Here is a 14,672-nt window from a genome sequence, read left to right as displayed (position 1 = left end):
GTATGGTTTCAACCTTATATGTCTTGTGGAAACTGGTATATGTGGAGAAAGAGTGGAGCTAGAAATAGCACAGCAGGTCAAGCAGCAGCAATGGAGAAGGGGAGTCGAAGTTTCAGGTCAGAACCTTTCACCAGTCCTGATGATAGGTTCTGCCCTGAAACATTGACTCCCCTTCTCCTCTGATTCTGCTTGACCTGCTGTGCTTTTTCCAGCTCCACTCTTTATCCAGTCTGACTCTCCAGTACCTGTAGTTCTCATGGTCTCCAAGAAACCAGTATAAGGTCAGTTACCACAGTTACTTACAGACAGTACAGCTGCTGGGATTGACATTTAAGTGGTTACTTGACATTGCTTAGTTAAGCAGTCGGTAAGGACAGTAAGCCAAAGCTTTCAGATCCATTTTTGTATGTGCATGTTGGGTCCTGATGATGTCATCGGGAACTGAGGGCAATTTTAACTTGTAAGTGTGGGGAAAAATGATACGATGAGTTTTACAGCAGGCACAACCCCACAACAAAACAGAAGGCGTTGAGAAAATCACGTCTGTGGAGTTGAATTACATAAATGTCCTTGTTGGTTGCGAGGAGAACATAATACCACTCATGTGGTCCTGAACATGAGTGAGGCACCTTTTACCACTTCTGCTTGGCCCTGACACCAAGCCACCTTCTCACCGATTGCATGGGTGGGAACAACTTATATTTCTTCTGTTTTATTCATCTCAGGAAGAAAAGCATTTGCTATTTCAAATAAAACAAAATGGAAATCAGAAATTACTGTTTGCAATGAAAACATATGAATTCTTCTGTACAAGCAAGTGTCGGATTACATCAACCACGTTTTGCATTTGCATCTACAAAATATGTCACAGAATGCTCAAGGCTTTGAGAGTAGAAGATTAGCAACAGTTCAAGAGAGACTGTCTCTTCAATTCAGAGATATGAAATTGTGACGAACTGTACCTAAGGAGAGAGTGACACCACAATAACAATTCAGCATACAGCTCAGTAGGAAAGCATATGTAAAGGCTATAGCTGGTATTCCAGTCACATTCAATTACTATTGTCTAGGACCTCCGTGATCCCATTGCATATGGTCATTGATCTTATTGTTTGTTCAGGAAAACACTACTGATTACATTTCGGATCTCACTACATTTGGGATACTCTGTCATGTAGTACATGACTTGACTTTTCATGTTCCAGAGTGCTCAGGGGACCTAGATCAATGTAGCTGACAAATCATCGAGATCTAGTGACTCCACTTGTTTCCTCAGCACCTCTCCCATTTGCCTGAAGGAATGGAAGATAAGGAAAACCATTACAATAAATGATTAACTGTAAGAGGAATAGCTCTGACTTTTCATGAGAGGATGTCCTCCAGCCTGTTAGGGGTAGCTCAATCATAAACATGCATTTTGTGAAGTAGAAGGTCGTCATTGAGTGGTGTAAGTTAAAATGAGCAGGAGCAATCAACCCTAGTTTTTCTTCCATAAATCCATGTAATAATGTCCTCACATTCAGGCACTGGTGTTGAGGACGTGTAACTGCTATATTTTCTCCATTTCCAAAAAGATGTGGAATCAGTAGCAGTACTCTTTCAATATCTGTATTGAAGTGGTTTCAGTTGTTACAATATATTCATGGAACTAAACATCAACAAAATAATCCTCACTATTGTCCTTACATGTTTCCCTTAGATTGTTAAACTATCTCTGATTTTATCTCAATTTATCACAAAGCCCTGTCCCCCCAAGGTTCATGTTGGAAACTGAATGCCTCATTGTTTTCAATTACCTCATAGTGAGGAAATAACCAGGTTTGCAAGTCTGGATCAGAATGAAATAGAATTTCCATACATTTAACACAAGCATTCTTTCACATGCTCCTAATGTGATCTTTGTTCCATGATAAGTACAACTGAAGCTGCAAAAACATACCCGCAGGAAAGGTACAATGCCATCTCTCGAGATAGCCTGGAGGAGGCGAGGGGCACCTGTCAGACTCTGAAGACCAGCGCCACATGTGGAGAAGAATGAACCAATTACAATGACCCATGGAGATGGCCAGGACAATGTTCCAATCACAAGATTTCCATTCACAGCCTCTCCGAATCTAAAGAAAACAAAGAGGCCTGGTTTACAAACTCAACTCAATGTGGTCACAATTATATATAAAAAAAAAGAACTGCGGATGCTGGAAATCAGAAACAAAAACAGATATTGCTGGAAAAGCTCATCAGGTCTGGCAGTATCTTTGGAGAGACAGCAGAGTGAATGTTTCAGGACCAGTGACCCTTCTTCAGAACGGATAGTAGCTAGGAAAAGGTAGGTATATGTGCTGACGATGACATAGCGAGAAGTAAACAATACGAGGAGATGGAGCCCACAGAGCGAGAGAAAAACAGTTAGACAAAAAAATGGATGATGGTCAGTCCGGGGGAATCAATAGCTGCTAATGGGGCCTATTAGTGTCTGACAATGGGTTGTTTGTGGTAACAGCCCATGTGATGGCAAGACTTAAGGTGTGGGGATTGGGATGGGAAGATGGGAGAAGATGTTAAGCTATAAAATTGTTGAGCTTGATATTGACTTCAGAAGGTTGTAGCATCCCCAAGTGGAAAATGAGGTTTTGTTCTTCCAGCTTGTGTTCAGCTTCACTGTAGCACCACAGCAAGTCAGAGAGAGAGATGTTGGCCAGAGAACATGGTGGTGTGTTAAAGCGGCAGGAAACAGGAAGCTCATGCTTATTTCTGTGGACAGATGCAAGCATTCTGCAATGCAGTCATCCAGTCTGCGCTTCATTTCTCCAATGTAGAGGAGGCTACATTGTGAGCAGCGAATAAATCGGGTAAATATCTGTGGCCTTAGAAAGTGAGGGGGGAGGAAGTAAACAGGCAAGTGTTATGCATTGTGCAATTGCATGGGAAGGTACTGTTGTGCTGTGGAGAGGCTGTGGAGTGGAGGGTGTGTCTCAGAGGGAACAGTCCCTGAAGAAAGCTGACAAGGGAAGGGAATAAGTGTCTTAGGGTAGCAACCAACTGGAGGTGGTGGAAACAGCAGTTAACAGTCTTTTGGATGTTGATGCTGGTCGGGTGGTAGGTGAAGATGAAAGGGACCCTATTGATGTTGTCAGAGGGGTGAGTGGGGTGAAAGCTGAAGTATGGGAGATGGGTCGGACATGGCTGTTCAACCCCATCTTTAGCATATATACCAAAACTTCCTTAACCATAATCAGTTCTGAAGAAGGGCCGCTGGACATTAACTCTGTTTTGTCTCCACAGATGCTGCAGAGCTGCTGAGATTTTCCACTAGTTTTGTTTTTGTTGCCAATGCTGAATGTCCATTCGACAGCATCTGTGTTGTAATTTCTTTGTAATGCAGGATTCGGTGGTGGAGCCAAAAAAAATGAAGTGGTGTTGAGAGAACTGTATGTTCTTTTTAGATAGATGAACTTAAATGGAATTAATTGCTCTATTTTTCTCTATACATCCTGAGATGGCAAGTGCTTCTGGCTAGCACAGTAGTTTTCCAGTAGTGAGTGAGTCCCTGCAGCAACACTGCAAGGATAGTGAGCAAATACAGTGATAAAAAAGTCCAGCTCTCACCTTTGCCTTTAAAACAACCCAGAAATTGCAGAGAGGAATGGAGATGAAATTGCACAGTTTCCGTAAGTGTTGCAAAGGATGTTAATGTCATCTGTCACTGATCGGGAATATGAATGAACCTTCCAATTACCTTAAATTTACCAGTGACTGCACAGAAATTTGAGGGTGTCAAAATGAAAAGGTATTCAAGCCCAAGATGACAGCAACAATTAATATTATTTCAGCAAGCCACGTTCTTGTTTTGTTTTTGGAAACTTCAGAGGTTAGACGCAGCCTATTTGCTTTACATTTTATGCAATGGAAAATGTATTTTTTTTTGCAAAATAAGTAATGGAAAATATGCCCAAGTATGGTTGGACATTTTGCTGACCAAAGATCCTTGACAAAACATTTCAAGACATCACATACTTACACTCCGGTTTAAGAGATCACAGATTTAATATTTCACTGTTGCACTAAATAGTTCACAGTTTTTCAAGATAAAATATTATGAAATATATTACAGATATGGAAAAAGGTAGTCGAGTGGCTAGGGAACTACAGAGTATCTCAGTGATTTGTTCCAAAATTCGCATCAAGATGTGAAAATGAATCCAATAAATGGAGCAATTGTGACCATGGAAGTTTTTGGACTCTCAATATAAAAGAAGAACTGCTGCGCTAACATCCTTCATGTGAAAGAAACCTGCCAGCTCTACTTGATCTAAACTACCCCAGTCTCATTACAGTGTGGTTGACTCTTACTTGGTTCTTAGTATGACTTAGCAAGCCATTTGGTTATGCCTGAAGGAAACTAGGGATGGACAATACAGAATATACCCATCAGACACACATCTCAATAATTAATCGAAAAAAATCAATTGTCCTATTTGTATACACTTTGCCTCACATCCATTCCTAAATTTAACCCTTCCATTCCAGAAGGTGCGGATGTTTAGGTCTGCAGGCCTGAGCAGTCCCACAATGTTGACACAAGTGCATCTTCATATGAGACCCAGAAAGATGACTGTAGGTTAATTATATCTTTGTGCTATTGAGTGACTGTTGAGTTGAATGCTGGTTTCACAAGAGCCCACATATTTAAGAACCACCTGTGAATTAGGTGGAAGAGATTCAATAGTAATATTTACAGGGGAATTTGATAAATAATGGAAAAGGAAGAGTCGGACATCGCACAGAGCCGTGGAAATAGGGGACTCCATAGTGAGAGGAACTGACCGGGGTTTTTGTGGCAGCAGGCGGGACTTTAGGATGGTGTGTTGCCTTCCTGGTGCCAGGGTTAAAGACATCACAGACAGAGTGCAGGAAATCCTCAAGGACGAAAGTGAAGAGCCAGAGGTGGTGGTACATGTCGGCACAAATGATGTCGAGAAGAAGAGGAGGAACATATTACAGCGGGACTTCGGAGAACTAGGAAGAAGCCTGAAAAGCAGGACGTTCAGGGTGGTTATCTCCGGTTTGCTTCCAGTTCCTCGGGCTGGTGAGGCCAGAAACAGGGAGATAATGGACTTGAACGTGTGGCTGGGGAACTGGTGCAGGAAGCAAGGATTTAAATTCTTGGATCACTGGGGTATGTTTTGTGGTAAACATAAATTCTACAAGAGAGACAGTTTGCACCTGAATAGGTTAGGGACCAGCATTCTGGCAAGCAGGTTTGCTACTGCAACACAGCTACGTTTAAACTAAGTTGCAGGAGGAGGGGACAAACTGGATGTTTAAGAAGGAAATTGGAGGGAAAGTTAGAACAAGGGAAGTCAAGAAAGACAACTGTATCAATGAGGCAGAAAACTCAGAAAGGGATCATGCTGTAAGGTTGAGTGAAATAGGAGTTGATGGGAAGGGTGAAGGCAGTAACAAATTAAAAATACTATACATGAATGCACAAAGCATTAGAAATAAGATGGATGAGCTTGAGGCTCTTTAGGAAATTGGCAGATACGATATTGTGGGGATAACTGAGATGTGGCTTCAAGTGGACAGGGCCTGGGAAATGAATATTCAAGGTTACACATGCTATCGTAAGGACAGACTGACGGGCAGAGGGGGTGGGGTGGCAATGTTGGTAAGGGATGATATTCAGTCCCTTGCGGGGGGGGGGACCTAGAATCAGGGGATGTAGAGTCAGTGTGGATAGAGCTGAGAAATTCTAAGGGTAAAAAGACCCTGTTATCTACAGGCCCCCAAACAGTAGTCTGGATGTCGGATGTAAGTTGAATCAGGAGCTGAAATTGGCCTGTCGCAAAGATGTTACTACAGTTGTTATGGGGGGTTTCAACATGCAGGTAGACTGGGAGAATCAGGATGGTATTAGACCTCAAGAAAGAGACTTTGTGGAGTGCCTCAGAGATGGATTCTTAGAACAGCTGGTGCTGGAGCTGACAAGGGAGAAGGCAATTCTGGATCTGGTATTGTGCAACGAACCAGAATTGTCAGGGACCTTGACGTGAAGGAGCCATTGGGAAGTAGTGACCATAATACAATAAGCTTCAATCTGCAATTTGAGAGGGAGAGGGTACAATTGGAAGTGACAATATTTCTGTTGAATAAAGGGAACTATGGAGCTATGAGGGAGGAGCTGGCCAAAGTTCAATGGTGCAATACCTTAGCAGGGATGACAGTGGAGGAACAATGACGGATATTTCTGTGTATAATGCAGAAGTTGCAGGATCAGTTCATTCCAAAAAGGAAGAAAGATCCTCAGAGGAGGCATGGGTGGCCGTGGTTGACGAGGGAAGTTAGGAAACATATAAAGTTAAAAGAGACAAAGTATAACATAGCAAAGATACGTGGGAAAACGGAGGACTGGGAAGCTTTTAAAAAACAGTAGAGGATTACTAAGAAGGAAATACGCAGAGAAAAAATGAGGTACGAAGGTAAACTGGCCATTAATATAGAGGAGGGTAGTAAAAGTTTTTTTAGGTATGTGAAAGGCAAAAAAAATGAAAGACTAAAATTGGACCCTTGAAGACAGAAACAGGGGAATATATTATGGGGAACAAAGAAATGGCAGAAGAATTGAATTGGTACTTCAGATCTGTGTTCACTGGGGAAGACACAAGCAATCTCCCTGAGGTAACAGTGGCTGAAAGACCTGAACTTAAGGGAATTTATATTTGCCAGGAATTGGTGTTGGAGAGAATGTTAGGTCTGATGGTTGATAAGTCCCCGGGGCCTGATGGTCTACATTCCAAGGTACTGAAGGAGGTGGCTTGAGAAATCGTGGATGCATTGGTGATTATTTTCCAGAGTTCGATAGATTCGGGATCAGTTCCTGCGGATTGAAGGGTGGCTAATGTTGTACCACTTTTTAAGAAAGGTGGGAGAGAGAAAACAGGAAATTATAGACCAGTTAGTCTGACCTCAGTGGTGGGAAAGATGCTGGAGTCTATTATAAAGGATGAAATTACGACACATCTGGATAGTAGTAACAGGATTGGTCAGAGTCAGCATGGATTTATGAAGGGGAAATCATGCTTGACTAATCTTCTGGAATTTTTTGAGGATGTAACTCTGAAGATGGATGAGGGAGATCCAGTAGATGTAGTGTACCTGGACTTTCAGAAAGCTTTTGATAAAGTCTCACATAGGAGGTTAGTGAGCAAAATTAGGGCGCATGGTATTGGGGGCAAAGTACTAACTTGGATTGAAAGTTGATTCGCTGATAGGAAACAAAGAGTAGTGATAAATGGCTCCATTTTGGAATGGCAGGCAGTGACCAGTGGGGTACCGCAGGGATCAGTACTGGGACCGCAGCTTTTTACAATATATGTTAATGATACAGAAGATGGTATTAGCAATAGTATTAGCAAATTTGCTGATGATACTCAGCTGGGTGGCAAGGTGAAGTGTGGGGAGGATGTTAAAAGATTACAGGGTGACCTGGACAGGTTAGGTGAGTGGTCAGATGCATGGCAGATGCAGTTTAATGTGGATAAATGTATGGTTATACACTTTGGTGGCAAGAACAGGAAGGCAGATTACTACCTAAATGGAATCAATTTAGGTAAAGGGGTAGTACAAAGAGATCTGGGTGTTCTTGTACACCAGTCAATGAAGGTAAGCATACAGGTACAGCAGGTAGTGAAGAAGGCTAATAGCATGCTGGCCTTCATAACAAGAGGGATTGAGTATAGAAGCGAAGAGGTTCTTCTGCAGCTGTACAGGGCCCTGGTGAGACCATACCTGGAGTACTGTGTGCAGTTCTGGTCTCCAAATTTGAGAAAAGACATTCTGGCTATTGAGGGAGTGCAGCATAGGTTCACGAGGTCAATTCCTGGAATGGCAGGATTACCTTACACTGAAAGACTGGAGTGACTGGGCTTGTATACCCTTGAGTTTAGAAGACTGAAAGGGGATCTGATTGAGACATATAAGATTATTAAAGGATTGGACACTCTGGAGGCTGGAAACGTGTTTCCGCTGATGGGTGAGTGCCGAACCAGAAGATACAGCTTAAAAATATGGGGTAGACCATTTAGGACAGAGATGAGGAGAAACATCTTCACCCAGAGAGTGGTGGCTGTATGGAATGCTCTGCCCCAGAGGGCAGTGGAGGCCCAGTCTCTGGATTCATTTAAGAAAGAGTTGGATAGAGCTCTCAAGGATAGTGGAATCAAGGGTTATGGAGATAAGGCAGAACAGAATACTGATTAAGGATGATCAGCCATGATCATATTGAATGGTGGTGCAGGCTCAAAGGGCAGAATGGCCTACTCCTGCATCTACTGTCTATTGTCTATTTGCAGTGTGGTGATGTCATAGAAGGATTGAAAAAATATTTACCAACATATTTCGTGACTTTAAAAAAAACCCAACAAAGATGGCTGTTTTAAATCATGTGACTGGACTGAGCAGTAACTTCTCTGAAACTTCAAACCAAGCAATCAATGTCTCATGCATCTCCTATTAGGATTAGAATGCATACTTTTGTATTATAATCTGGCACAGTGTCAAAGGGATCTCCAAGTAAAGTCCCTATACAATAGCGTTTCTAGTTGCCCCTGTTCTGTAAGATGCATGAAAGATTTTCCCTTTCATCTCTGAGATGGGCCATAGATAGTTGGTTATCTGCAAGGTAAACTTTTGTCTTAATGTGTAACTATATTTCTGCCACACCCAACCACACAAGAGGTTTTTTAGCTATACAATTCTGAAATAGCAGTCAGTTAAAGGGTTAGTGTTGCTCCATATACCTGCGCTGGGAGTACAAAACCTCTAGCTCTGGACTGGAAAAGAAAAGCATTGGCCTGTAAAAAATAGCTGATGACCTACATTTGTGCTGTCTGAAGCAATCAACTTTTGTTTGCCAAAACAGTGAGGCTGAGTTTATATTTTAGAAAAATCGGCCTCAGATGAACTTCAAAGAGATTTTTGTTTTGAACAAGAAGAATCTGTAGACAACTTGTCAACTGCTGGCTGCCAATCAAACATCCCATAAAAGAATTCCAGACTGCTAACTCCAGTATTGTACTCTATCTTAAAGACAAGAACATTGATAAACTTAAAGGTGTTGCTAATTATTCCTTCTTGATTCAATCTCTCCATAACTTTTGCAAGTGGCCTTTGTAGAAAAGAAGTATTCCCCGCATCTACGAACATGTGAAATAACCAATATTTCTGGTTCAATGTTAAAACAATGTTGTTGTGATCTTTACAGAGTCCACAAAAAAGAGAGTATGGAAAAAATGACACCACCTTTTTAAAAATAAAAGGGAATAAAAAATCACGATCTGCTTATGAACAGACTGTAAGAAGAGAGAGAGATATGTTCACTTTTAAACTTGAAAACTGTACATAATAGATCAGGAAAAGGAGCTGTGCGACTAATTGGATAGTTCCCTAAAATAGGCAACACAGGAAATAAATGACCTCCCTCTGTGCTCTATGGTTCTATGTTTAGTTTTCAGAAGAGGTCTCAGAATAGCATTATGTGTTAACAGCAGCATTTTATGTTGCCTGTTCTTTTGCAGGCCAATTGTAGCTATTGCTACCGTGCCTGTGATTGCTAATTCACAAACAGGGGAATGCACCTGCCAAACATGATGGAGTCATGACTTATTCTAGAATTATGGTGTGCTGCACAATTTAGAGGGAATTACATAGGAAAAGTGCCAATGAAGAGGAAGAAGCTGAAAATACATTGTATGCCGTGACTCCATACAATAAGTTCTCTTGATGCATATTTTATTAGCAACGAACAACATGTACTTACTTGTCTCTGAGTACCACACCTTCAATGCATGCCCCAAAGAGAATGATCGTGGATACATCTGTGATGAAGTATTAAGGATTAAAACAGGAAATGAAGGACTACATGGAGAAAGCAATGGGGAATAGCTACCGAGAAGCTAATTCAAGAAAATCAGTCATGCTTGTCATGTGGCTCACTGACATTTGCTAGAACTGATATTTTCATATGCAAGGACTGGTTCTCAGCATACAAAAAGGGAGATAGTAAAACCTTGATTTACCTGGGAGCTTGGGGAACCTCATTGCTTTTTCCATGGCAACATGTCAGCCAATCAATTTTAACTTGTCTACCAATCTGTGCCCTCTTCTCTTTCAATACAAGTTGCTGTGTTTGAAATTTGCATTTGTCATGATGAGTGCAAGCCAAAAGATATTAGCAATATGCTTCTCTTTTCATTAATATTCTAGTTTCATCCTTTCATTTTGTTTATTCTCTGATTATAAAGGTAATTTTTGGTCATTGTACAATACTATGTTCCCTATTCTATGGAAGAAGATAAGGAAGACAGAAGGGAAAGATTCCAATGACAGCCATAAGCAAGGCTGGCAAAGACAGAGAAGATTTCCCCTAGCTTCCTACCACATGGGAAGTTCAGACTTTTTGCTGCATATTTGATGGTGGTTTACTTCTAATTCAGCCTAACATTGCGCTTCCCAATGATTCAGGTTGAGTAGATACAAGTCAGGCTAGCATGAGCCAAATTTGTTTCCAGCCTGCACAGGATTATTCCAAATGTGAAATTTAAGATGTGAAATTAGAGTTGGGAACAAATCAGAACTAATTGACATAATGGACTGTCATTCAATAACTACCCCTTCATTTTAGTGATATCTTCCCAGGTATAATGCTGGAGACTGCAAAAGCTCTCAGGGAGTTATAATTCCTTAATAACGAAAGGAAAAGGCCCACCTCTCTTGTCTCGGTACTTGCTCATATGCACATCTGCTGATCGAATCCTGTTTCTCTCAATCCTATATGGTGTTATATCTTTTCCTCAGCAAATGTTCCCCATCCACACGTTGAACGCCTTCCTTTATATATAGGTCTCTTGTTTTCCTCTTTGCAGGAGAAGTGCACACTCAATCTCCTGTGTTGAGAGAGAGAGAGGCAGAGAATTTGAGGTGGACCTCTAGCCATCTACCAACTGACAGCTGCAGAGGAAGAAACACCGGACATCAATTGAGGATCAACATGCCTCATGATGGTATCTAGTTATTGATCTGTAGACAGAATTAGATATCAGACAGCCATATGAAATATAAAACTCGCTCCTGTTGACTTAGTATCAACAGCCAGTGAACTATGATTATCTGCACAATTATCAGTTAAAACATGCTTAGTTTAACAATTCCAACTCATACCTTTAATTAGCTATTGGGTCTTTGAGTCTCACACAGGAAGTGACGCAGGTGGCCAATGGCGGCCCCTCACTCTGAAGATAACCCATCACAGGACACAGACAGACCACCTATTAGCTCAGATAATGACACAATGGTGGAGCCAATAATTGGGTTTTCAGCCAGTATCTGAAATATCACAAATCAGCAAGAGCAGATGGTGGAGACAAGGACAGCAAATGCAGAATCATTCAGATGGCACACCTTCCTCCAACTTCTACCCAGTTGCACGCAGATGCTGAATCGTGGGAGCCATTGAAGAAAAGAATGCTTGTGAAGCTGTAAAAAAGGAAGTGTGATGTTTGATGGGTATTTCAACCACACCGTACATGCCCTGGTGAACAGCAAGACAAGGGCAGTGGTGACATTATCAGTCAATGGTAAAGACTGGGGACAGATCCATTAAGCAGAAGGTCTTGTTCCATCACACTGACACTACCTGTTGAGGGATCCTGAGGCTCCAGAGTTTGGTGTTTTGAAACACTGAAGGAGCCTATTCACTGCCTCTATATCCTGTCTTACAGAATTGGTCTCTTATGAACTGTACCCCTCTGCTCATCCCCTGTCTGCTGTGAGCGTACAGGCCTGAGAGGAGCAGGCTGCAGCTTCTCCTGTTCAGACTGACTCTGCTGATATTGATGCTGCAGGTAGTGCTGGTACTGATTCTACTGGAGCTGCTGGTACTGACTCTGCTGATATTGATGCTGTTTCTGCTGGGATTGATCCTGCTGGTGCTGCTGGTACTGATTCTGCTGGCACTGCTGGTACTGATACTCATCTGAACCAGCAGTTAGATCAATCATCTTGGTTCTCATCTGAAGTCCAAAGTAAAATAAAGTAAGCAGTACCCATGATCTGAAAAATCAGATCTCTGAAGTGGAAGTCAGACTTACTAAATTACAAAGTTGTCAATGTAACCTCCAACGCATTTCTCACAAGTAGGCAATAAAAGTGTTGGGCACATAATTATTGGCACATTTTCCTATCATGTTTCCAGCTGCCTCATTTGACAGCGTGTTCTCACCTGGCTTTATCTGGCATGTTTCAAGAAACTCAAAAAACTTGTGGGACCACAGTTAAATTTCAAAATCCAGGTCACTAACATATTAACTGAGCAATTAACATATTGAAACTAATCTCATTCCTGATGAAGGGCTTTTGCTCACAATGTCAAATCTCCTGCTCCTCAGATGCTGTCTGACCTGCTGTGCTTTTCCAGCACCACACTCTTGACTCTAATCTGCAGCATCTGCAGTCCTCACTTTTGTCTATATTGAAACTAGTAACCCATCTCTCTCAACAGGTCACTTTGCGCATAGCCGAGCAAGCTGTAGTTAAAGACAGATATTTGGATCTTATTGAATAGGAGTAGACCATTTAGTCCATAGCGCTTGTTGATGGCCAGAGGTTTGTGGTAAGCTTCCTGTTTTAAACCACTTTCAAACTCTCATGCTACTGCAAGTTAAAATTCCACCCAGTCATTCTCGGAGACAGATAAGTTGGCATTTCTGCGCAAGTTTGGATGTTTCTCATTTTGATGAATGGCAGACATCAGTATAGATATTTAAAGTATGATCACTATATTTACGAAAGCCCATCAGTTGAAATAGCTGCACTAAATTTCACACACGATAAATGAAACAATTTGCTAACTCATTGCAGATTATTTTTTAAAATCCCAGTTATAACTTGAGTTAATTTAATATTTCTAACATTAAGCAGCCTCTATACATACTTAATAAAATCATTGTTTGTCAGCTTCTGTGCCTAATAAACGAGTGGGAGCCATTTAGAGCTTTGTACACCACAGCAATGAAAGTTATCACTTAATTATCTTATTACGAGCAGGTTAGCTAAGTTCTGCATTAAGAGGCAAAAGGATACAGACTGCAGACGTTGTTGCAATTGCCATGATTGTACCAATTGGAATCGACTTCTGGGCATCCCTGAGGTCTCCTGATCTATTTGAACCAGCCATAATTCCTGGAAGAGAGATGAAGAATAGATCACATGAGCATTTTCATAATCTCTGTAGCAGTGATTTGAGCTTTAGTATCTCAAATCAAATTTCCGTTGGCTCTCATTTGTCCACCTTCTCCGCTGATACAAGAGTTGCTTCGGAAAGGAAGATAATTAGAAATATAGAAAAAGAAAGTAAGCATGCATTTGCACAGAAGTATTCACTCTTTAACTTGACAGTGAAACAGTAACTTCCTGCGAGGTTTTAGGGGACTACTTATTGTGGGAATACAGGGTAGATACACAATGAAGGCAAAACACTGTGAAGGGAATCATTTGGAAATTTTATTGCCATTCAAGTTTCTGTTATGAAATGCAGGTCCTACATATTCTCTCAGGTACGCTGGTGTAAGTGGACTTCATGTCTTACCTTTAAGAGAAGCCAATACTGCACCATATGCAACTATACAGTATTTTGATATAATTTCCCATTGTGATTTAAACAGCATAGCCATTATATGTGGCAATTTTCAATTCTTTTGAAGACAAACTGAGAAAACATCTGATATATTGATATGTGATTAAAAAAAACATTAATCTATTTTTTTTCATGAATTGAAAATACTGAGCAACAGTAATGATCAGATTCACACAGTACAACTTTCTATTGTCCCTTTTTGCAAATTAATTGCATGTAATCCTTAACAATCAAGTTTAGTTTCCTTATCTGACATAAACAAAAGCAGCAGAATGTCCCAGAAGGTCTGGCAATGTCTGGTAAGAGAAATCAGAGTTAAAGTTTTAGGTCAAGTGTCCCTTCCTCAGAACTGGTTGAGCTTGGTCCAGCAATTTCTATTTTTATCTCTGATATATAGCATCCACAGTTCTTTCGGTTTTTATTCAAGGAGATTGTCTACAGCATTCTCCTGACATCTGCTTATAACTTCAATGGACAAAAATCTTGTAGAAATAGGGCGAGTAGACATAGGAACATAGAAGGAGACCATTTGGCCACAGTCTGTGCTGGCTCTCTGAAGGAACAATTCACTTATTGAAACTCCAATAATCTCTCCGCATAACACTGCACAATCATTGTGGGAGAAAGAGTTTCCCAATGTCTGCATTGCTTCTTTTGCCAATTATGTTAAACCTGAGCTTTCTGATTCCTGATCCTTCCATCAATGGGACAATTTTGCCTATTGACTCTGTCTAGTCGTAAATTCTCCAGTCTATGTAATTGAGATTGAGATTCTTGGAACCATTCTTGCGAATACTTTTGGCATTCTTTCAAACTCCTACTCAACCTGTAGTTTGTAGAACTGGATGTAGTACATCAGCCAAGGCTGAACCAATGCTTTGTACAAGTTTAACACAAGTTGTACTCTCTGGTCCCATTGACTTCTTTGACAACACCTTCCCAAATTCTGTCTTCTATCGTCCAAAAGGATAAGGATATCAGA

The 14,672-nt window shown here is 41.0% G+C and overlaps 1 protein-coding gene across 4 annotated transcripts in view; it reads right to left on the bottom strand.

Moving 5' to 3' along the window:
* LOC122559948 (solute carrier family 12 member 5-like) overlaps positions 1–14,672 on the bottom strand; it is a 1,091,443-nt gene that overhangs the window by 62,608 nt on the left and 1,014,163 nt on the right. For all 4 annotated transcript variants that reach the window (XM_087994966.1, XM_087994965.1, XM_087994967.1 and 1 more), the window contains exons 10-12: positions 13,138–13,236; positions 9,818–9,875; positions 1,940–2,114 (exon numbers count right to left, since the gene is read on the bottom strand). In XM_087994966.1, the coding sequence (XP_087851092.1) occupies positions 1,940–2,114; positions 9,818–9,875; positions 13,138–13,236 (332 nt within the window). The remainder of the gene's footprint in view (positions 1–1,939; positions 2,115–9,817; positions 9,876–13,137; positions 13,237–14,672) is intronic.

The sequence above is a fragment of the Chiloscyllium plagiosum genome, unplaced genomic scaffold (genome assembly GCF_037043375.1).
Source record: "Chiloscyllium plagiosum isolate Xiang-an unplaced genomic scaffold, Cpla_swu_hap1 HiC_scaffold_15, whole genome shotgun sequence".
Taxonomy (NCBI): domain Eukaryota; kingdom Metazoa; phylum Chordata; class Chondrichthyes; order Orectolobiformes; family Hemiscylliidae; genus Chiloscyllium; species Chiloscyllium plagiosum.
The sequence above is the reverse complement of the archived record's forward strand: the minus strand, read 5'-3'. Positions and strand labels throughout refer to the sequence as shown.